This window comes from Plasmodium gonderi (assembly GCF_002157705.1).
Source record: "Plasmodium gonderi DNA, contig: Chr13, whole genome shotgun sequence".
In the NCBI taxonomy this organism is placed as follows: Eukaryota; Apicomplexa; class Aconoidasida; order Haemosporida; family Plasmodiidae; genus Plasmodium; species Plasmodium gonderi.
The window spans coordinates 1,137,224-1,160,783 of NW_021628938.1; the positions used below are offsets into that span (position 1 = coordinate 1,137,224).

At 32.4% G+C, this 23,560-nt stretch overlaps 7 protein-coding genes across 7 annotated transcripts; 3 read left to right on the forward strand and 4 right to left on the reverse strand.

The window, feature by feature from the left end:
* Nucleotides 1–1,913: 1,913 nt before the first annotated feature.
* PGO_131950 (hypothetical protein, conserved) lies at nucleotides 1,914–4,613 on the forward strand (the record flags this gene model as incomplete). Its single annotated transcript, XM_028689711.1, has 1 exon — nucleotides 1,914–4,613. One exon carries the CDS (start codon nucleotides 1,914–1,916, stop codon nucleotides 4,611–4,613), a length of 2,700 nt encoding a protein of 899 aa, XP_028545512.1.
* Nucleotides 4,614–6,300: 1,687 nt separating this feature from the next.
* On the reverse strand, nucleotides 6,301–7,278 carry PGO_131960 (hypothetical protein, conserved; the record flags this gene model as incomplete). Its single annotated transcript, XM_028689712.1, has 1 exon — nucleotides 6,301–7,278. The coding sequence occupies one exon, from the start codon at nucleotides 7,276–7,278 to the stop codon at nucleotides 6,301–6,303; it is 978 nt and encodes a 325-aa protein (XP_028545513.1).
* A 3,018-nt stretch (nucleotides 7,279–10,296) lies between these two features.
* Nucleotides 10,297–11,010, forward strand: PGO_131970 (50S ribosomal protein L17; the record flags this gene model as incomplete). Its single annotated transcript, XM_028689713.1, has 1 exon — nucleotides 10,297–11,010. One exon carries the CDS (start codon nucleotides 10,297–10,299, stop codon nucleotides 11,008–11,010), a length of 714 nt encoding a protein of 237 aa, XP_028545514.1.
* A 2,592-nt stretch (nucleotides 11,011–13,602) lies between these two features.
* On the forward strand, nucleotides 13,603–14,121 carry PGO_131980 (cytochrome c oxidase subunit 2; the record flags this gene model as incomplete). Its single annotated transcript, XM_028689714.1, has 1 exon — nucleotides 13,603–14,121. One exon carries the CDS (start codon nucleotides 13,603–13,605, stop codon nucleotides 14,119–14,121), a length of 519 nt encoding a protein of 172 aa, XP_028545515.1.
* Nucleotides 14,122–15,388: 1,267 nt separating this feature from the next.
* On the reverse strand, nucleotides 15,389–15,946 carry PGO_131990 (hypothetical protein, conserved; the record flags this gene model as incomplete). The annotated part of the gene is made up of 1 exon (XM_028689715.1): nucleotides 15,389–15,946. One exon carries the CDS (start codon nucleotides 15,944–15,946, stop codon nucleotides 15,389–15,391), a length of 558 nt encoding a protein of 185 aa, XP_028545516.1.
* A 1,415-nt stretch (nucleotides 15,947–17,361) lies between these two features.
* On the reverse strand, nucleotides 17,362–19,647 carry PGO_132000 (glutamate dehydrogenase; the record flags this gene model as incomplete). The annotated part of the gene is made up of 3 exons (XM_028689716.1): nucleotides 17,362–18,755; nucleotides 18,948–18,995; nucleotides 19,554–19,647. The coding sequence occupies 3 exons, from the start codon at nucleotides 19,645–19,647 to the stop codon at nucleotides 17,362–17,364; spliced, it is 1,536 nt and encodes a 511-aa protein (XP_028545517.1).
* A 1,284-nt stretch (nucleotides 19,648–20,931) lies between these two features.
* Nucleotides 20,932–23,463, reverse strand: PGO_132010 (exodeoxyribonuclease III; the record flags this gene model as incomplete). Its single annotated transcript, XM_028689717.1, has 1 exon — nucleotides 20,932–23,463. The coding sequence occupies one exon, from the start codon at nucleotides 23,461–23,463 to the stop codon at nucleotides 20,932–20,934; it is 2,532 nt and encodes an 843-aa protein (XP_028545518.1).
* Between the last annotated feature and the right edge of the window lie 97 nt (nucleotides 23,464–23,560).

The following is a 23,560-nucleotide window of genomic DNA, read 5'->3' on the forward strand; positions in this document are numbered from 1 at the left end:
ATTCATTCTTTTGAATATCTTGCAAGTAGGGCGTTAAACATTGTTTCTTATTTAAAGTCTTTGCTTGGTGGGTATTTCTATAAAAAAAATTGGTATTCAAGTAGAAGGGAATCATCAAAATATTTTTTCATCTTTTATCCTTGTAAAATTACTGCGCCCTTTTTTTTTTTTTTTTTTTCTCCATCCATCAATATATTTACAGAATTTGCTGCATTTAGTGTTTACAGTGTTGTAGGAGTGAATAGCTTCATTATTTTTCATTATTCATCATATGTTGCAAATTATGCGATAAGCATTGTGCACTATGGATTGTGTATCGATGGAACTTACAAGCACAAAAAAAAAAAAAAAAAAAAAAAAAAATACATTTAGAGTCTACCTATGGGACCCGTGTATATAAATAATTACTTTTCCCTTAACAGTTCTTGCTACATGTATTATGTTTGCGTGTGCCACTTACCCTCACATCTTAATAGCCTCATATTTTCATATAAAACTATTATCAACTTGAAAAATAAAAAAAAAATGCCTAAAACTCTTAGAACATTTTTTTTGCTCTACGATCAATAGTATGTCAAAGGTGTTTTGAATTTTTTATTTCCACGATGTAACCTGGTACAAAGCTAAACACAACTGTTCATTTTATGTCTATAAAACTGAAAATGCTATGAATTTAAAAATTCTTAAATTAAAATATAATTTTTTTTTTTTTTCCCTTTTCACCTGAACAAGTCAGCATAAGTTTGTTCGTTAGAAAATAATAAAAGGGCAACCACACGAGGAACTTAAATTTATCCTTCTTTTTTGCCATTAATTTGTTTCATATTTAATTGATATATATATATATATATATATATATATTTTTCCCCATTTTTCTAGGTAGTATAGATAGCTACATCATTTTGGAAAAAAAAAAAAGCAAGTGAAGCAAAAAAAAATAGAGACATATATATATAATTATGTAGAAAAAAATAGCACAATTACCTGATACATAGTGGTGAAAATAAGGATTCTAATTGATATAGCACGTCCACCATTTGGAGTGGAAGTACCTCTAATCGAATGAACTTAATTTCAGGTAATTTTAGCTAGATCATTTATTAATGTCTCAACTTTGATCAGCTGCTGATAGAACGTGCAACGCAGTATGACGCAAATTCACACTATCAAAATTACTCATAGATGCATGTATATTTCAGACTTTAGGAAGACCAGCTAATCAGATCTAGCACAAGAACAGTGCAATCTAGCAACATCCAGAAAAATACCAATAAAGAATTTTTTTACCTATAACAAAGGAAAATGCAATTTTACATTTTCGAAGAAGCAAAAACACGTAAGATATACCATTTATATGCCACCTGATCAACTGTTCATAAAAGAAGACGTTTACGGAAAAGGAACCAAACATTTGTTGGTGTAAAAAATTGAGAAGGTGGGTTGAAGTTTACAAAGCAGGTAAAATGTTATAGGAAAAAATGCATCATACTAAAAAGTGCTAGAGTCGAGATAAATATATATATATATATATATACATAAATGAAATATTTTTCTTGTTCATGAGAAGAAGACAAAAAGTCAGACATAAGAAGAAGCAAAAAAAAAATGAATGTGACAGTTTACCCATTCCATCGTGGAACAACATGCAATTTATTACACGAGGAAATTTTATAGCAACTTGTTTTTTTCCAATTCTTCTACAAAGGAAAATGAAAAAAAAAAAAAAAAAAAAAAAAAAAGACCAATTTGAACCACATATACATTTGCCATGAAAAAAACTAGCTATTTTTTTTTTTTTTTTTTTTTGTTTTTTTTTACCTGACTTGTTCATATTTATGCTTATTCGGTGGCGATGTTTGAAACATTAATCATTTTTTTCTCAGAATGGCGTTTGTGCTGGATTCAAATGTAAAATGGAATATTCACTTAATAACAAAAAAAGAAAAAAAAACTTAATGAACGCGGATAGTGGGATTTCATTAAAAGGAATGAAAGAGGGTTCTTATAAAAATAGGACCAATAATGGGCCAAGTCAATTATATATACAAAATGTATTTCAAAGTGGAATTTACTACACACACAATGATGTAAGATTAGGAAAAGCTAAAAAGAACAACATCCACAATTCATCCTATATGGAACCAAATACTTTACATAGTTATTATAAGCAGAATAAAGCAAATAGAAAAGTTGAAGAGATGAATTACGTTTTTTACGAGCCCCTAAGATATCCTGCGTTTAAAATATCTGACAGGTTGAATTCCGAAAGGGAGGAAAAGCCAGAAGGGGAGAAAGGGGAGAAAGATGAGGAATCGAAAGAGCTGAGAGAGGAGAAAGCATCTATAAAATGCATAGAAGAGGAAAATAGTGGAAACAGAAGGAAAAGAAAGAAAGGGAAAGTGCGTTTTAACTTAAATGACACATCCTATTCGATCGATGAAACCATTTGCTCTATGGAGGGCGAGGGAAAAGGGAATCGAAATTTTATTTCTGGTAAAAATAAATTATATGACTCTGGTCATAACAAAAATGAACATAATTATGAAAGACGAGATGAGACCAAGGACCTCGAAAAAGCCTATGTATCACCAACTGATGAGAGTAATTTTTATCCAAAGAAGGGAAGGGAGAAAATGAGTAACTTAATACCAATAAAACTGCCAACACTTATTTTAAACTCAAAGGAAATCTCTAACGAAATAAAATTCATGCTACATATGACCATATTAACTTTTTATAGAGATCAAATTAAACCTGCATATAGTAGAATCAAGGAACGACTAGCCATTTTTAACGAAGGTGCAAAAATGAATTGCAATTTTATGAACATATACATATCTTTACACAATGAATACATAGTTGTGAAATCCAAAAGAAATCATTATTTTGTTCTTTTGAGGGAAACTCCAAAATGGTTTTGTGGATGGATAAAGACACAAAGTTTTGCAAATCCTTATCCAAAGAACATGTGGAAAAAACTGATAAATTATTTTCTACATGTATGCAGTGCGAATGTAAAGGAAAATATTTTCCTTGATAAAATGGTTATACAATTTGTTAAGCACTTATGTAAGGAAAGGTTATTATTTTTTTTGAATTCCAATATTGGTGATGAGGAGGAGACACTTGGTGAATTACCTACTCTTTGTAATGTCATATCATATGGAGAACCCATGGAAATCTCAGAAAAACTTTTCACCTACAGTTTTTTTAATAACAGCTTTTCCTACTTCTCACACGCAAATGATAACTTTGTAAATAAAATCGAAAGTGCTCTGACTAGGCCATACGCGTTCGTTTTGAAAGATGGAGAGGAAGGAGAGGAGAGAAACGAAGAGGAAGAAGAACACACAGTAAGCGAATCTGCAATCAGTATGGAAAAAAAGAAACAAGATAGACCAGCTCAAAATATTAATTTCAATGTAAACTGCATCCTGAAACCGAGCGAATTTAATATTTCAACTTGTCATGCTAGTCGATCAAGTAGTGCATATTACACAGGAAGAACTCCCTGGGAATTGGACAGTGATATATACAAAGCTGCAAATAAATTGAAAGAAGAAAATTTTCCTTTTTTAAAAGACTACTCTTTAGGAAAAATTGCACATATAATTCAGCTGAGTCTATACAATGGTTTGTTGCATAAAGAGAACCATGTTATCAAACCTGCTTGTTGCTGCACGAGCGTCTCCTCGTCCGTTTTTTGTATCAGTGGAGGAGAGGGTGGTGATCCTTTGGATTGTGAAGTGCCTCCTCCTTGGCAAAGTGAACCCAGCTCACTAGAGAGCGAAATGTTATTATGGAGTAGTTCCTCAAGAAGAACAGTTAATCAGAGGGAAGAAGAGGAAGAAGAGGAAGGGGAAGACAAAGAAGAGGAAGGGGAAGACGAAGACGAAGGAGACCACCGCTCGTTGAACTTCCGTTGCATTGAATCGAAACATTCCCCGAATGAAGAGTGGAAAAGAAGAGAAAAGAAAGAGGAGGATCCTTTTTTAAAGATATTTGACAAATATATGAAAAATAATGACAGGGATCTTTTCTTTAAATGTTGTAAAAGTAGAAACAGAAAAGAAGAAAGATGGAAGATGTATCAAAGTAGGAAGAATGTGTCGATCATGTCAACAGTACCAACCATGCAAGAGGCGAAAACAAAAATTGACAAACTACTACGATGTAGCCACGGGAAAATAATTTTTCTATGCTCGTTCAAAGATAAGTTTTTTAAAAAATATAGAGAGACAATAAATCCGTTAATTTTAGGATGCAGTAGTTTAATTACTTTTCTTTTTTTCTGTTGTAAAGATGTATGTAAAATTTTCATTTTAAATAAAAATATAATTTTAATGCATCCAAGTTGTGATATGCAGTTTTTGAAACACTTTTCTACAGAGAACGGGAAAGTGATAGAAAATGTAATTGAAGATTTTGATTATGACGAATACTGCCATAGTACAGTCTGTGGTTTACAGAGTGATAAGTTCAAAAATGAGTCTCTTGAAATCTGCACAATTATGAAAAATCTACCGAAAAATAAAAATAAATTTTTTATCACATTTTCATTCTGGAAGTATATGAACGACCGGGGAAAAAAGCTGCCATCAAGCAAAAATTAAGTAAAACCAGTGGAATGCAATAGTGGAATGCAATAGTGGAATGCAATAGTGGAATGCAATAGTGGAATGCAAAAGAGGAATGCAAATGTAGAATGCAAAAGTGGAATGCAAATGTGGAATGCAAAAGTGGAATGCAAAAGTGGAATGCAAAAGAGGAATGCAAATGTGGAATGCAAAAGTGGAATGCAAAAGTGGAATGCAAAAGTGGAATGCAAAAGTGGAATGCAAAAGTGGAATGCAAAAGTTGAAATGAGGAGGCCGCTGAACGGAAAAATCTTTACTACTTCAAGGGAAGGACAAGCATTTTTCCACGTTAATGAATAGTAAAAAGTTTTTTTTTTTTTTTTTTTTTTTTTTTGTATTCACTAGATGATGAGCACAGTGGATTTATTTTACACCCCTTTGTAGAGTTTGAGAATCTATGCTTGTCGAAATATATATGGGTTTAAACGGATAGAAGAATACCTATGCCAATTAAGGCAGGTGTTCCTAATAGTGGCGCAATTTTTGTAAAACTGGATAATAGAACAGAATTTTTTTTCTTTTTTTTTTTTTCTTTTTCGGATTAGACGTCCAGCTTTTCTTTTCATTTTTTACAGAATATGTAACTCACTAACTTGTGTAAAAAGAGACAAGTGGCATATTTACACACGTACAGCTGTGTACGATGATGGACTTGAATTATTTAGCACCACGTCGAGGGAAGGGAAAGAAGTGTGAACAGGAAAACAAAAATAAAGAAAAAGCTGGAAGGTGACTATTCAGAAAAAACCATAGTTTTGAAAAATCATAAAAGTGATATTTTTTGAAACTATTCATCCAGACTACAATTATGTCTTAATAAATATCCCCTATATTATTGTAATTCCATTTGGAATGCACCAATTTTCATTTGTTTAAATCCTATCTGCATGATATTGTACACACACCACGACGAGACCATCTGACATATGTATATTTGTAAATTACATAAGATGAAACACAACCACGCTATGCAACTTCATAAGTAACAAGCTTTGTCATAAGTTTTACCATGATTATTTATTTTGATAATTTTTCCGTTTTTATTCCTTTACAAATTATACATTACGATTGCTCGTGATTTATTTTTCCCGGTTTGTGCCTCCTCCATATTTCACATTTTTTTAATTTTTTTTTTTTTTTTTTTTGACACATTTTTTTAAAGGTAAAATATTAATTAGGTATATCCCTCATTTATGGACTCAATTTTGTTTTAATACATTTTTTTAATTTTTTTTTTTTTTTTTTTTTTTTTTTTTTTTTTTTTGAAAATTATATACATATCGATGTGCATATATTTTTAGATCGTTGTAAATGGATCCTACTAAGCAGGTTTAGGAGACAAGGACGATGAAGAGTGTTAAAAAGAAAAATCTCTAACCCTTCATGAATGCAGATATGAAAGAGAAGTACTGTTGGAAAATGTGGAAAACGTTTTCCTCATTTTCCTCACTTTCCACATATTCCACTGTTCCATGTTTGACAACACTGTGAGAGTGGAAGAAGCAAAAAGGGGTTGGGGGAGGGTGCCAAAAAAAATTGGGTCCTTAAAAAAGCAAAGTGGTGAAAAAAATGAAATCGTGGGAAAGAACACCATCTATGTGTAACTCTCTACACTTCCACTTATCTAACATACAAAACTGTTGTCCCTCTCCTCCCCCACCCTTTAAAGACAGTTTTTTTTTTTGATATAGTAAAAATTGGAGTAATTCTGTACCTGCTTATTTCCGTCTAGATCATAGACCACAAGTTGAGGATGTGGAGGTTCTAATCCGTGATTCTTAGCTTGTATTTCTGATTCCTTGATGTAGTGATCCATTTTAATTAGCTGTGTATCATTAAATTTCTTGAGTTCGTTTAGATGTGGATTCAATTCTTTCATTAATGTGTCAGTTTGTTCTTTTGATAAGTTTACATACCGAACAGAATATTTAACTTCATCACTTGCTTTTGCAGAAATTGCAAAATAACGAGGAATATAAACATTCACAGGAACTAAACAAGGGATATATTTTTCAACTTGGACTTGTAACTCCTCATTCGAGATTTGAATTTTTGGTTGAACAATTTTTTTTAAGACAACTAAAGTTTCATTTTCTACCAGATGTGGAATAATATATGGAACATTAACAGTGGCATATATTGGATTTTTAATTTTTTCTTCATTTGGAATTTCAATATATTTTTTGTTATTTTTCGTTACAATATAGGGTTTATATTTTGTAACACCATACTTTGCCATTTCAACATATACAATTTCTTCTTTTTCTAAATGTTCTTCTATATTTGTGGTGTTATTGTATATCTCTATATATTGATAATATGTTGTTACAAATGTTTTTTCTTTAATCATATAATTTTCTATTTCTTCTGTTCCTTCTAAGCACATTGTTGGGCTTTCCCTAAATTTTGGATCGTCTTTGTAAAAATATAGCCTTTTTAAATAATCATCTATATATGTTTTTACCATATTTCGTGTATTTTCTAGTGTGCAATTATTTGATGTATTGAAGTTTTTCTCTTCTACTTTTGCTTCTCTTCTTGGACATGTTCCTATCTCTCCATTTATGTCACCTCTTTTGTCATTATTTTTTACCGATTCTGTATATTCCTCCATATTTATATCACCCTTCTTTACACTCATTGTCTCATCATAATCCTTACTGGGGAAATTATTTAGTGTTTCTTGGCATATCAATGAGGTTTTTTTTTTTTTTTTTTTTTTTTTTTTTTTCCTCCTCCATGTTATGGAATAATTTCGCAATTGTATAGACGTACCTGAACTCTTCGCCAAGCAGAAACTTAATTAAGTCACTTTCTCAGGGATAAAGACGTGATTGTAACTGTGCATGAGAAGTGAACATGTATCCCTACTTGTGGATAATTACCATTCACTGTATCATATAATATGAAGGGATTCCTTTTCCTAGCTGCTCATACTTGTCTACAAACTGTGACCCTATAAATATATATGCACACGCATACATCCCACTTTTTACTGAAATATCACTTCTTGAAGAATAACAACATGTGAATTACATAAATGTCTACTTACTTGTGATATATTCATTTATTTTTTTTCTATGTTATATAAAAATATGTATGACATTTTTTCGACCTTGTTTGGGGTTTTCCCCGTCCCCCTCCCCTACACTCTTTCCTTTTTCTGCAGCATAAGAAAATAATTATATAAATGCACAAAAATTGAAATAATATTTATGTACACATATTTTCGTTTTTTGTTCATGTGATATTTTTTCTGTGGAGAGATAAGCATCACAGTGTGTGGAAGAACTCTTGAGAGAAAATACTTCCCTCCTGTTACACATGTACAAGGGAATTGTCCACGGATGTGGTGTAAAAACTTTTACACACTTTTTAACTATTTAACATAACGCGAGACAGCATGAAAAATTTAAGTGTGAGGCTATGTGCCTAAGCAGAATGATTAATCAAAAATAAATAAAAAAATAAAATGAAGTAAACTATGCTTAAGCATTTTTGCTTGCGCTAATTTACATTTTCTTAAAGTGAGACACTAATTATGAAGAACTTTAAATTTTTATCCCTTTTTCAAAAATGGAAATAGGAGCTGTGTGTGATTTACCACAAGTGTGAATATTTCGTTCACTTTTCAAATTGGCTAGTAGTTATTATTTTTTTTTTTTTTTTTGCCTGTCTTGTTCATACAAACTAGTCAACTTTTGTCATGACGTTTAATGGGGCCACATTGCTCACAATTGTATTTTTTTTTTTTTTTTTATTTTCACCTGACACTATTAGGGGGTGGTAGAAATAATGGGGAAAATAAAAAATAGAATAATGTGGAGAATATCGACACGCCAATCGTTGCAGAGGGGGAAAGCATGAGAATAGTTGGAGAACAAAAAAAGAAAAAGAAAAAAAAACAACAAAAACAACAACGATAACAATAACAATTACAGCAAATTTGGTGAAAGTAATCAAATTCTCGAGTTAGCAAATACGCAATCAAAACCATGTGAAGGCTGCTGTTCCTACATTGTAAATTTGCAAATAGCCACCCTTAAACATATTGCATGTGCTATGAAAAGCTGACTTTGTGTTAAGGAGAAAAATGATTGACACAAAAGCTGCTCTTCGTTTATTAGTAATATAGGGGTTATTTTTTTTATTTTATTTTTTTTTTGCATCTCAAAATGAAACGTTTTTGCTTAACAATTTAGTACAGTAGGTTTTATCTGACTTAAAATACTATATTTTATTAGGGCGTAAGAACAAAAAAAATACAAAAACATAAACAAAAATTCATTTTGTCTTTCTCCCTTGGGCCCCCTCTCCCCCTTAAATGCTAAGGTATATATATAGTGATAACCATTGCTACATGTCTATAAAATTTCAACATGGAGATATGAAAACACGTTCGTTTATTAGTTTGCAATTTTTCAATCCTCATGAGGAAGTACGGACAGGGTATATTCAACCGAAAGTATTGTATCGTTGATTTTCTAACGCAAAGTGAACATAGGAAATTTTCTTTTCTACAAAAATGCTCTGTAATTTAAACAGTTAATTCTATGAGATAATGAGCGTGCTAATTCAGGAACGTCAAAACTACTTTATTTGATTATCCCACAACGGTTAAGCAATTTTTTTTTTTGTTGTTCTTCCTCGTGCTTGAAAGTTGTACTCATTTGTGCCTTTTTTTTTGGAGCCTTCTTTTTTGGAAGCTTTTTTTTTTTAACATCATTTAATGTTGCGCAAAGTTGATCATCATCATTTTGTTTTTATGGCTAAGCTTACACTGTATTTTTTTTTTTGTTCCCTCGTTTTTATTGGCCTTTTCTTAGGCAACGGATGGGGGGTAGGGGAGGGGCTTTCCTTTTATTATATTTTATGAACACATGCATAGCTGCACAGTAGTTCACATTTGCATGGGTTATGCGTGTGGATACTTCGTTTTGTCTTTTACGGGTCTGCTTGACCCAGAGGGGAAAAAATTGCCTACCACTTTGCAATTTAGCATCTCGCAAAGTACCATTGTGTGCAATATGCCATATTAGGAAAAATGTATCTCTTCCTAACACACAAAGGGGATATATTCTTTAAAATAACAAGAACCTCGTGCGCGAGATAAACCTTGACAACAGGGGGGAATGCATTCATGTCGTACTTTTGTTCGATATGAAAGTAATGAGTTTTCAATTCGAAAAAAAAAAAAAAAAAAAAAAAAAAAAACTTAATTATACATGCACATATACATATGCTTATATACATATAAACGACACAATCATTCAGTGCCCTCAACATGCTTACAAGCTGAAAAATTCCTTAAATGTTTTAGAAGATGGATTTGTCGAGTTTAAAAAAAAAGAAAAAAAATTTAATGTGCAATGTAGATATATGCTTGGAGAACATTTATGACTTCATAAGGTGTGAAAAAAATAAAATAAAATGGTCATATTCCAAATAACCCGTACAGGCAAATAACCAAATGGATCATTTTTTATATGAATGTTAAGGCAAAATAGCCAAATGGATCATTTCTTATTAGAACGTTTTGGCAAATGGCCAAATGGATCATTTTTTTATCTGAATGTTCAGGCAACTAACATAAGCACATACACACATTATAGAAGAGATTTATGAAAAAAAAAAAAAAAAAAAAAAAAAAAAAAAAAACATGGGATACACATCTACGCTAAAATTTGTTAACCTTGGTGTTAGGAGAAGATTATTCCGAAGAGCTCATAAACAACCACATCATAAATGGGACAGCATAAAAAACCAACTAAATGAGTTATTAAAATATGGGAGAATTGAAACTACATTAACAAAAGCTAAGGAATTACAAGGGTATGCAGAAGAGTTAATTTATTTAGCTAAAAAAAATAATGCTGAAAATAATTTAAAAGTAGAAAGTATGTTAAGAACAGCACAAGGAAGAAGAAAATTATATGAATATTACGTTCCTTTATATCGATATAGACCTTTTTTTTTTACAAGAGTTATTAATCAGTGGAGACTAAGATTAAGAGATGCTGCACCTATGGCATTTATTGAATTTATTGATAGGCCAGGAGAATTAAGACCAGCCAAACCGGTTGGATATGACAGAATTAAATATATATATGAGGAAATGAAGAAAAATAGAAGAAATTTTAAACAGTATTATCACATTGCAAAAAAATTTAATTTACTAGACGAAAATGATCAATTAATTTCGGATTTAAGTAGTTTGAGACATCTTACCAAGCAGGATTTGGTAAAAGAGGAAAAAAAAAAAAAAAAAAAAAAAATTGCCATATTTGTCATAATATGTTTTATCAAATTGCTTTTCATCAACCTACATTTGTGGAAAGTGCCGTGTGTGTGTGTCCTTGATGTTGATATATAGGACGAATCTACACATATGCCATGAATGTGCAGATGTAAATTTCTTGTTATTCCGCCTTTTTTTTTCCCTATCACTCATAACTTAATTTTTAATTAAAACCCTCCTACACGTTCCCCCTTTCCATTTTTCCAACGCAACACAGTGGCAAGAAGATGACGAGGAAGAAATACTAGTAGACTCAGAATTGATAAAAAGGTATGAACAATTTGGAGAACCCATGATGGCTGGGCCAACCAGGGGAAGAGAGCCATTCTACGTGGATCTTCCCTTGCCAAGTCATGTTGAAAAGGCCTTTTTAAATTACAGGAAGAAATTTAAGCCATAGGTGACAAGGCGTAAAAAAAAAATACTTGAAGTAAAAATAGGATGAAGTAAAAATAGGATGAAGTAAAAATATGTGAAGTAAAAATATGTGAAGTAAAAATATGTGAAGTAAAAATATGTGAAGTAAAAATATGTGAAGTAAAAATATGTGAAGTAAAAATAGGATGACGTAAAAAAAAATAAATTGAAATAAATTTAGTGTAAACAGTGTTCACATTTATTGGGGATGCATTTTACTACTGTCCTGTAAATTGGCCAGGTAGTTAATGGATATCATACATTACCAATTGTATTACTCTGGAAGGTGCATTTGTGTTGTCTGTGTGTGCTTATATAATGGGGAAATATATATATATGTATATAGCTTAGCTTGTGCCGCTTCCACCGTGCACCCTTTTGTATTACAACCATTCTATGTATAGTTCTGTTCACCCACCCACTCTATCTCCTCTCTCTCTCTCTCTCTCTATATATATATATATATATTGCACTATATATATATTTATATGTATAATGCCTAGGGGGTATCACGAGGATTCACATAGGAAAAGGAGGTAACAACTGTGAAACGTGCAATCAGCATGTAGTGGTTTCCTGAATCCATTTTATCCAGGAATCAGGAAAATTGCGAGGTCTATGTTTATATTGGTATGGGGTGGTGGTTATGTATACCAGTTGGTAAATGTCTAGGTTTACTCAGATTTTTGTATTGCCTTTTTTGTATTGCCTTTTTTGTATTGCCTTTTTTGTATTGCCTTTTTTGTATTGCCTTTTTTGTATTGCCTTTTTTGTATTGCCTTCTTTGTATTGCCTTTTTTGTATTGCCTTTTTTGTGTTGCCTTTTTTGTGTTGCCTTTTTTGTGTTGCCTTTTTTGTGTTGCCTTTTTTTTTTCACGTCTCTATCTGAATTGTTCGCCAAACAGAGTATCAGATGTATGATACATATTTGTCTTTGGCAAATCCGACAAATTCTTTACTTCTCTTTGCATTGCATTGCGCCGTCTTGTTTTGTCCTACTTTGCCTTCTCACTGTGCAATGTATAAACACATGACAAATGAACTCACACGCATAATCAATCCTTGGTCAGTCTCACAGGAGTATAATTTTGTATTTACCAAGAGTTTCAGAAATGATATAGATTATAAGAATACATTGAAACGAATTGGTGTCATGTGAAAATAGCATGACATAATAGGTTGTAACATAGGGGGTGGTTGGTGGTGTCCCTCTACGTATAACTTGCCAATAGTAAGTGATTACTTGTCGTAGAAAGTTTTTTTTTTTTTTAAATTAAAAAAAAAGGAAAAAGAAACAGTACACAACATTGCAAAGTGGTATCACTTGTTGGGATAAAATGCTTTTTTTTTTTTTTTCTTTTTTTCCGCTTTGTGGCATAACTGTGGTATGAACAGAATTACAGTCCCGAAAAGAATAATTTTCTCACCGCATGAAAAAGTTTCGCTATCTTCTCTCCCTAAAATTTATGAACAAAAATGTGTTTTTTTTTTTTTTTTTTTTTTTTTTTATCATTATGTACTTTTACATGTTTTTAAAAGTATGCATAATACAACATATCCTCGTCGGAATTGGAACAGCACAAGAAAAAAAAAATTGCATGTAGCTCTCCCCCCTCCTTCGCTTCTTTACTTGACTAAAACTATGATATTATGCACGTATGCATATATATAAATTTATATCTGTTCTTCCCTTTTTTTTTTTTTTTTTTTTTTCCAAAGCGCGAAACATACGGATCCTTGCCCAAGCGTTCGTAAAGGTTCCTTATGAGGGAAGGAAAAAAAAAAAAATAAGAAGAATAAGAATGAGAAGTAGTAATAATAAGGCGTAGTAATAATGAGAAGTAACATAAAACAAAACAGAATGACCAAAGAATTCATATCATATACATAAAATGATCCAGGGAGTCCACTCAAATTACACATAAATATAATATCCATCAATACAAACACAAGTTGGGGTGGGGGGAGATGTTCGTTGAAAATTTCTTCCAAATGGATTAGAAATAACTCATAAATAAAAAAAGGTTAGATCCATTTCACAAAATTTAAATAAACACATCTCATTGGAAAAAGTGTACAGGAAGTAGAGGGGGGGGGAAAAAAAAAAAAAAAAAAAAAAAAAGTGCGAATAACATAACAAAAAAAAAAAAAAAAAAAAAAAACCATAGGGTGGTGGTGGTGTATGGTTATATATGTGTGTAGCAATTATAATATCATACCATTTGTGCAATAAATAAAATAATAAACAAAATGGATATACTTAAAAGTGTATTCGGATTAAGGAATAAAATGGTTTACAACGATAATAAGATACTGCTGAAAAATTTGAATGAAGATGATCCATCAAAAGTTACAAATGTGAAAGCAGAAGATTATCCAATTCCAGAAAAGTATTTAGAAGATCCTGATAAAATTCCAAAATATTATGTCTTCCAATCAAATATGGTTACAGATGAAGATTTACAACCTGGAATGTTAAGACAGTTAGAAGTAGACAAAAGATTAACACTACCAACTAGGACACATATATCTTTTCTAGTCACAGCTACGGATGTTATTCATTCATGGTCTATACCAAGTCTTGGTATTAAAGCAGATGCAATCCCAGGGAGATTACATAAAGTAACAACTTTTATATTGAGAGAAGGTGTATACTATGGACAATGTTCTGAAATGTGTGGTACGCTACATGGATTTATGCCAATTGTTGTAGAGGCTGTTTCTCCTGAGGCTTATGCTGCTCATGCCAAGAAATATTACAGAGACTAGACACAGATCCATTTACAGTTGCGACAAAAAAAAAAAAAAAAAAAAAAAGGAGGAGGAGGAGGAGAAGGAGGAGGAGGAGGAGAAGGAGGAGGAGGAGAAGGAGGAGGAAGGGTTCCCCAAGATACACACTTTTAGAGCAACCCCAGCTATATATGTACCCACATATGTACATGTATATGTTAGGGTAACCATGGAGCATAGCAATATATTTTGTACTCATTTACATGGTTGTACCTATGTGAGTGACGTAGGGAGGACGAAATTTACGCACACATATAAAACTGCTCAGTTTGATTACGCTTGACTCCGTAACCCCACCCATGTGATATAGTTTATTTATTTTTTTTTTTATTTTTTTTTTTTTTGCCTGTTTCTCCGACATGCACCCATGCATACACCGCTTAGAAACAACATATGTAACAAATTTTCCCTTAAGGTTTTTTTTTCAACAAATTTTAAAATTTAATCAGTCCAATAAGGGAAGAGGAAGAAAAAGAGGACATTTTTTTAGTCCCTCTTTTTAACTCCCCATGGTGTGTACATGCATGTGTTTATACATCTGTTTATAGGTGCGTGGATACATCGGTTTGTATCACCTTTTTGTTAGTATGAGGAAGGGAGCGTAGAGGTGAAAAAGACACACATCAAATTTAGTCATTAAACCTGTTAATGCAAAGTTAGAAATATCAAAGGAGGATTGGTCAGTGTAACAAATGATATATAATGAAAAAAACAACTATCGATTACACTATTCATCAAAAAATTGTTCGTTATGTTATATGCATCCGGGGGAGTGAGGTGGGGAATCGTCAAGCAAAGTTACATAACTTAGAAATATTTCACAAAATGGTAAAAGCATTTGGCAAGGGAAAAAGTTCTGAGAAAAAATTGAAGTATACAGAAAGAAGTATTGATAACACACCATGTTCCTTCTTCTGTTCTGACAACGCAACCTTATTATGTGACGTGTGATTAACATGCTGTGTCAAAGAAAATCCTGTTTCACAGCATGGTTTTTATAAAAAGGAACGGTGTAAAAAGTAAATAATATCATCCATACAAACTTTTGCTATCATGCTTGCATTAACTTGAATCCGGTAAACCCGTTATTGGAGTCTCAATAGAAGGTTGGTGGTGGTGATTCTTAGATTTAGTCTATTTTCCCTCGCCTCCCATAGCAAGGTTGCTATAGATCATCGGATTTTTAAAAAAGAATTTCGTGTGATTATTGATTCCACAGGTAAAATGGTCTTTCTTAACATTTTCGTCAATGGGTATGTACTGAGCTGGTAATAGGGACTTCTACATAGGAGGGAACATATATAGGGACCTGAATTTCAACATACTTTGGTTTAATTTTTGGCACTTGTAAATTTTGTGTAATATATAATTCAACGCCTCTTGGAATATTTTTAAAAAATTGTTGATGATAAACTTCTTGTCTTGGTTGAATAATTGGGATGTCAACATGGGTTTGTGCTTTCACTTGGTTGTAAGTAATTTCCTCTTTATTATGAATGGCTTGTACATTTTCTTCTGCGTCTGCTTCAGCTGCATCTGTCTCCTCTACATCTACTTCTTTTGCCACTACTTCTTTTAACACATCTTTTATTGGGATTTTCGTTATTTTTTCAGTTATTGATCTTTTGATAGGTTCACAAGTGACTTCTTCATTCACATCTTGAAAGACATTCTCTGTAACGAATAGCTTTTCGATCGCGATGCTTCCACCATATGTTGTGTTAAGTCCGTGTCTATTTTCCATTGTGCGTTTGCCATTCGTTTTGGAAATCTGTGCGTCTGTAGAAGTCTTGCTATCCGTCATTTAGATATACATACATGTGTGCAAATATACATGTGTGCAAATATACATGTGTGCAAATATACATGTGTGCAAATATACATGTGTGCAAATATACATGTGTGCAAATATACATGTGTGCAAATATACATGTGTGCAAATATACATGTGTGCAAATATACATGTGTACATATATACATATGTACATATATACATTTATGTATGCATATATACACATTTTTGCAACGGTTAGTGCTGCGACTCAGTTATGGAATTTAAAATGTGTCTTTCTCAGCGTCATCCCTTCGGGAGATGTCAAATGTATTTCTCTTTTTTTTTTTTTTTTTTTTTTTTTTCACTCCGTTCCAAATTCGTAGATGAATTGAGAAGAGGGAGAAAGTAAGTTTGAGTTTTGGACGTGACCGATTGAAGAGATGGGAAGTGACCGATTGAAGAGATGGGAAGTGACCGATTGAAGAGATGGGAAGTGACCGAGTGAAGAGATGGGAAGTGACCGAGTGAAGAGATAGGAAGTAATTGGGTGACGAAAAATTGTGTCTATGTCATCTTTTATGGAAAAGGGGGTCTTCATGCAGTAAACGGTTTAGATGAAAATTATAGGGAATTTTGCTATGGATGCACACCTTCCTATCACCCTAACCTGCACATGTGCATATCTTTATATGTACCATAAAATATGGAAAGCCTTTTAGGAGAAGATACAATGGCTTGCGTGCGCGATAGGAGAGTCTTCTCTTTGGGCATCTTTTTTCGCTTCGTCATTTTTTTTTTCTCTTTTTTTTGGAGTTCTATAAATTTTTCCGCTATCTATCCCTTGAAAACAAAATTGGCAGAAAATAGAAGTCTTTCCGTTTTAACGTTTTGATTGTTTTCTACAAGGTTTTTTTTTTTTTTTTTTTTTTTTTTTTTTTTTTTTTTCAGTGTCTTTCTACTAACGGTTTTGAAAACTTATTGTCGAGTTACGTCTATCACGTGTTAATTTATAGCGCATATGATGGAGATGAGTAAAAATATATTTTTGAAAAATTTTGGACCAATAAAAATAAAGAAAAAAGGTGCACGAAAAAAGAAGTATCTACAAATGGACTGATTCATGCTAGGAAACATTTTGAAAAAATGCGCGCACACACACAAACTCTCAGAAATGTGTGCCTACAAGAGGTGTGAATTGAAAAGAAATGAGCTCCTCACCTAATTTTTCTTCCCATAGCAAATTTCACTCTTGTAATTGCCTGAACGTGCAGGCAAAAAAGTTTGTGTGCATTGTAGCTCGAAAAAAAAAAAAAAAAAAAAAAAAAAAGAAGCTGTTCATAAATGACTAGCCATAAATTGGTTGATGATCAGGTAAAACTTACTCATTAGTTAGATGAAGTCTCGATTTTCACCCCTTCTCCTTGGCAGTGTCGCAAAACATATGATTATAAACCCCCCTGTTCCAGGAACGAGTCAGCCACCTTGAGGAATCCCGCGATGTTGGCACCGGCAACAAGATCTGACTCGTTCAGGTAAAATTGGGAGGCAGAGTCGCACTGGTCATAAATGTTCTTCATGATGAGTTGGAGTTTGCGGTCTGTTTCTTGAGGTGTCCATTGCAATCTCATAGAATTTTGACTCATTTCGAGTCCACTCACTGCTACTCCACCAGCATTGGCAGCTTTGGATGGACAAATGATAATTCCATTTTGTTTTAATTTGTGCATTGCCTGAATGTGCGTAGGCATATTAGCACCTTCAATGACCATTTTGCATTTATTTTTTATTAACAAGTCAGCATCCGTTAGATTAATCTCGTTTTGTGTTGCACAAGGGAAAACAAGATTACATGGGACATTCCAAGGTTTTTGTTTTTCGAAATATTTTGCAGTATCTGAATATTTAACATATTCTTTCAGTCTTTCTCTTTTCACATTTTTCAATTCCATAATGTAATTTAGCTGTTTTGTAGTAAATCCATTTGGTTCCAAAACATATCCATCACTATCACTCATTGTTAAAACGATAGCTCCTTTCTCGACAAGTTTTTGAACTAAATATTGTGCCACGTTCCCACTTCCACTAACTACACATGTTTTATTTTTTAAATTATCATTATATTTCGCTAAAGCATTTTCTGCAAAATATACAACTCCATATCCAGTAGCTTCTGCTCGTATGTTACTTCCACCCCATTTTGTATTTTTTCCTGTTAATACACCTTCGAATGCATTTTTTAATTTTTTATATTGCCCAAACATATAGCCAATTTCACGTCCCCCAACTCCTATATCACCTGCAGGAACATCAGTATTCGGTCCAATATATCTAAACAGGTTTATCATAAATGATTGACAAAACTTTAAAATTTCATTTTCTGATTTTCCTTTGGGGTCGAAATCGGATCCTCCTTTTCCTCCTCCCATGGGCAATGTTGTTAAGCTATTTTTAAAAATTTGTTCAAATCCAAGAAATTTTATAACACTTAAATTAACACTTGGATGAAATCTTAACCCTCCTTTGTAAGGTCCTAACACTGAACTGTACTGAACTCGAAACCCTCGGTTCATTTTATGTTCACCTTTATCATCCACCCATGGCACTCTAAACTGAATTACTCTCTCTGGTTCCGCTATGTTTTCCAACACTCCCAAATATACATTATTTTTTTTAAAAACTGGTTTCAGCGAATTTAGCACTTCTTCAAATGCCTGTAAAAATTCTGGCTCGTTTTTATTTCTTTGTTTTACTCTTTCGTGAAGTTCATCAATTTTTGATTCGATCGATTTGGAGAAATTGTATCCATAGTTGTCTGTGAAACTCCGCAATTTGTTTCGCCCTGCATGAGTGGAGAATGAAAAGTGGGAAGTGATGAGTGGAAACTATCTTCTAATGTATTTCTCCCTTGAAGTAAAAAACAGATAAACACACATACACATGGGAATATGATTGGGGTAAAAAAAAAAAAAAAAATATATCAGACGTGTTTTTCTACATCTATAGACCATAATTAAAGTTCCACCTGGAGTACCTGTATCCTTCGTGAATGATCCTTTAAGCGGTTGTGTGGTGATATAACCTTCCAGAGAGAGAGAGAGAGAGAGAGAGAGAAAAAAAAAAAAAAAAAAAAAAAAGGGGTGAAGTTTACATGCCTTATATATGTTCACATAAATGCATATGCAAATTCGTACAATCCCCATCCGCAGATTTTCAAAAATTAATTTTCTCCTGAGAAGACAAATAAAATGGAAATTCTGACTAGCATAAAAACTCTGCTATGCGAATTTTTGTAAAAATTACAAATGGGGGAAAGATTATAGAACAGCATTTCATTTTATTGAAAAGACGGTGTAGAGGAGTGTGTGTGTGAATAGGAATGGGTATTGCGTTTGGATCGGTACAATTATGTGGACAAACATATGTATGCAAAACGGTAAGCCTTTTTTTTTTTTTTTTTTTTTCCTTTTTTAAGGAACAGTTGTTTAGTTCCATGTTTAGGTATGTTTGCATGAGAATGCGTGTAATTTTCCCTCTCACATTTCCTTTCTCGCTACAAATCGTACATGTATATATGCACGGTACAATGTGAAACGCGATGGGATGAGACAAAACAACAGGACGTAGAGTAGATACCTACCTTGCGTAAGATGCTTCAAATGACTTCCCTTCAAAAGTGCTCTGGTGCCAGAAGTTAGGATCCAAAAGGTCACGGTGGTCAAAGATAGAATCATGCTGCTCTTTCTTCCCGAGATCAAATGGCCTTTCAAAACTGATACGTCGTTCTTTTTTTTTTTTTTTTTTTTGATTCTTAACACCTCATTGAAATGTGTATCTTTTGTGTACACATGGAGAAAACAGTTTCTCGTAAAATGTTTGCTTACAAAAGAAATTTGCTTACGGTGTTGATTTTTCAAATGTTTTCCTTTGTTGTGAAGGGGCCATTCAGAGCACCTCCTTTTTGTGTTTTCTGCAATAGTCACAATTGTCACGGTTGCCAATTTGTGAATCCCTTGTGTGTTCCGAAAGCTGAGCGTTGTGTTCGACTCGTTCTGTTTTTTTTTCTTTCCCCGATTCTTCTCTGCTGTTTTTATTTTCCAATTTTTTTTTTTTTTTTTTTTTTTTTTTTTTCCTCCATAACCTTATATTTCCTTCCCCCCTTTTACTTCTCCACATAGAAGAAATTGTTGGCCCACATATGCGTGTAAATTTAAAAAAAAAATTTTTTCTTCTTTTTTTTTCCCCAACTTAATGATATAAAGGTACAGAAAAAAAAAAAAAAAAAAAAAAAAAAGAGGAAAAAGCATACCACGTTTGCAACGACCTACTGCACTGATGTAGTTTATGGGAAATTTTCGGCATTTCAAAAGTGTGTACGGGTAGAAAAGGCGAATCAAAGCAGTTTTGGTTTTGCTTCTAATTTTGCTTGTGGTTTTGCTTCTAATTTTGCTTGTGGTTTTGCTTCTATTTTTGCTTGTGGTTTTGCTTCTAATTTTGCTTGTGGTTTTGCTTCTATTTTTGCTTGTGGTTTTGCTTCTATTTTTGCTTGTGGTTTTATTTAGCATTTTTTTTTTTTTTTTTTTTGCATCTCCATGGCTTTACAACATGTGGGTATCTGTTCTGATGGGAAATGCCCACTGCACAGGATTTGTTGACAGTTCGTTTTTTTTCTATTTTCGAGGGGTAGATATTAGTATGTATTTTCCAATCGAGAACAGAAGAATGGAGAACCAATTCCAACATCTAATATGTTTTTTCAGGTCGAAAGAGAGAAAGCGAAAGAGAGTAGCATATCATAGAAGCTGTAAAAAAAAAAAAAATTGTATCTCTTCATATAAAAACAAGCTGCACGAGGTAGTGTACTACTACCACACTCCGATTAGTGGAAAAATGGCTACCAAAAAGGTACACTTTCTTTTTCCATTTTTCTCTCCAAAAAGTGATGTACGTATGGTGTGTATGTGTGTATATATGTATGTATGCATGTATCCATGTGTGTATATATGCACGTGTGTACATTAGCCTCTTCCCTGTTTTACGTGGTCCATGGACCTACTTTTTGTGGTGAAATATTGAGTTATTTTCCTTGTTCTTTTATGTGGTTGTGCCCGAGCGACACTTTGACATATACCACCATGTGCATGAACGGGATTTAAAAAATCGAATGATAATCGAGAAAAAAGAGATGTACTGACTAAGTATAGTGGAAGACAAGCATCATACAGATCTGAAGATTTACATAAAGTGCGTAGAGGTATGATGGAAGCAGCATCCCCCGAGCAGCATATGCTTATGTCTCTTTTTTTATTATTATTTCCATTTAATTCATTCTTTATGTGAAAAGTACAATTCACTGCAATATGATCACTTAATCTAGGGGATGTGTAAATAAAACCAATATAACTTCGAAGCATAAACTGGAAGTTGTAAATTTCTTCTTCATTTCTGTATATCGTTTCATCATCTATGGTACTTCTATTACTATTTCCATTTCTATCTGTTTTGTTTTGCTTTTTCAACATACTAAAATAGTTTGCATACTTACAATTATTTCCAAAAGAATTTATCAAATCGTAATTTGTACTTATGTCCACAGGTTTGATGTCATGCTTATGTTCTTTTGTTTCACTGTCTCTCTGTAACCAATGTTGCAATTCATCAGTAATAAGAATGGGAGATTTATACAACTGAGAATGGTCCTTTATGAACCGTTCATACAATATGAAGTCAATAAATATATAATCGATGCGCGAACCTTCATTAGTTATTCTGTACTGTTTATACATATCCCAACAGGTGAATTTTCCGTTTAGAGATGAATATAAATAGGAGAATGTGTCTATCATTTGATCTTCATATATTAAATTTTTTAAAAAATTAGTACAGCATTGAGGAGAGGAAGAATAACCAAGAGTATTAGCAATATTGAATAGATCCTCTTTTGATAAGTTTATATTTAATGCTGTAAAAATATCATTTAAATGTTTTAAATATAGACAATTTGCATCCTTAACTTTGTATTTACCTTTAACACAACTTTTAAATGTATATTTGCATAGAATTTTTTTAGACTCTTGAATTTTGTTTTTCATCTTGGAATTATATGTAATGTTATTTTCTTCCTTTTCAAGATATTTTTCTATTTCTGAATTTTCATTATTCCAAAAATGCTTACATATTTGTTCATTTTCTTTTGTGAACAATTCAAACATTTTCTTCATCGCGCTATTGTTACAATTATGATCTGGAATAGAATGGCTGTTATTTTCATTTAAGATATTTCTAGTAATGTCCTTTTTGCATTCATTCGAATGTGTAGCATCATGCGCATAGTCACATTCTGTATTAGAAATATATGAATTTGGAATATTGCTACATTGAGGTTTACTGAAAAGAATGATATTTTTCTGATAGTGGTTATTTTTTTCCGAGTTTTCTGTTTTTTCACCTGAACAGTTCAGAAAAAAAAAAAAGTCATTTGGGTAGGTCTCCGCATACTTATCTTGTACATACATTGGGTCTAGAGAAAAAAAAAAAAAAATTTCCTCCTCAGAACTAAAATTAGTACCTACTTTTTTAATATCTCCATTAAAATTTAAATAAAAATGAAATGATTCACTGTTTTTTGTTTTCCGTTTTTTAATAATGAAATTGTCTTTTTTTTGTAGCGTATCAATGATAAGAGGTAGCTTTTTGCATATGTTCTTTTTTAATTCCTCATTTATGCTGACCTTGTTCATATATTTCTGTAACTCATCCAAATTTATTATATTATTTACGTAATGCACATCTCTGTTTCGATATGATATATTCATATCTCCCACCAAAATTATTGGTAAACCTGTGGTTATTCTTAACTGAATCATTTTGCATCGAACAGCATGAAGAAATCTCATTTTGTAATCCAATCTGTTGTAATTACATCCAGAATATGGTGCATATATATTAATCAATACGAATTTTTTATGTATTGTTACTAACATTCTTCCTTCATTAAAGAATTCTCCAACACATTGTGGAGATATTTTCTTTACCCCTAGAAACTTTTCAGACCATTTTTCTTTAGAGGTACTATTACTACCTTCCCCTGAACTCTCTTTCATCTTTTCACTAATCATTACATCTTCTTCATTAACAAAATAAAAACAGATGGATGAATTATTCAATGGAAAGTCTCTCTGGATGAGGCGATTACTCTCTGAAATGTTATTCATGTGAAAGAAAAAATTTCGAAATGGCTCACTAGAGCAGCAAATAATCTTTGCCTTATTTCCTACATATGTTGCAAGCCCTGAATACCCCCTGTGTAATTTTTCTCCATTTCTTTTTTGACAACATGTCCAATAGGATTCATATTTATCTGAGTATGCATCTAGCAAGGTGAATTCATTTTCAATAAATGCATCGTTTGTTTTGGTTTCTTGTAAGCACAGGATGTCAATACTTAATTTTCTCAAAAATTCCGCCACTGTTATCTCTTTACTTTTTATTAACTCACAGCTTTTCTTCCACCCATTCACGTTCCAGCTAGCTATTTGAAGATTTTCCATGGCTAACGGAAAAAAATGCTATATAAACATTGTACAAACATTGTGCAAACATTGTGCCAACACTGTACAAACATTGTACAAATATTTTGCAAACATT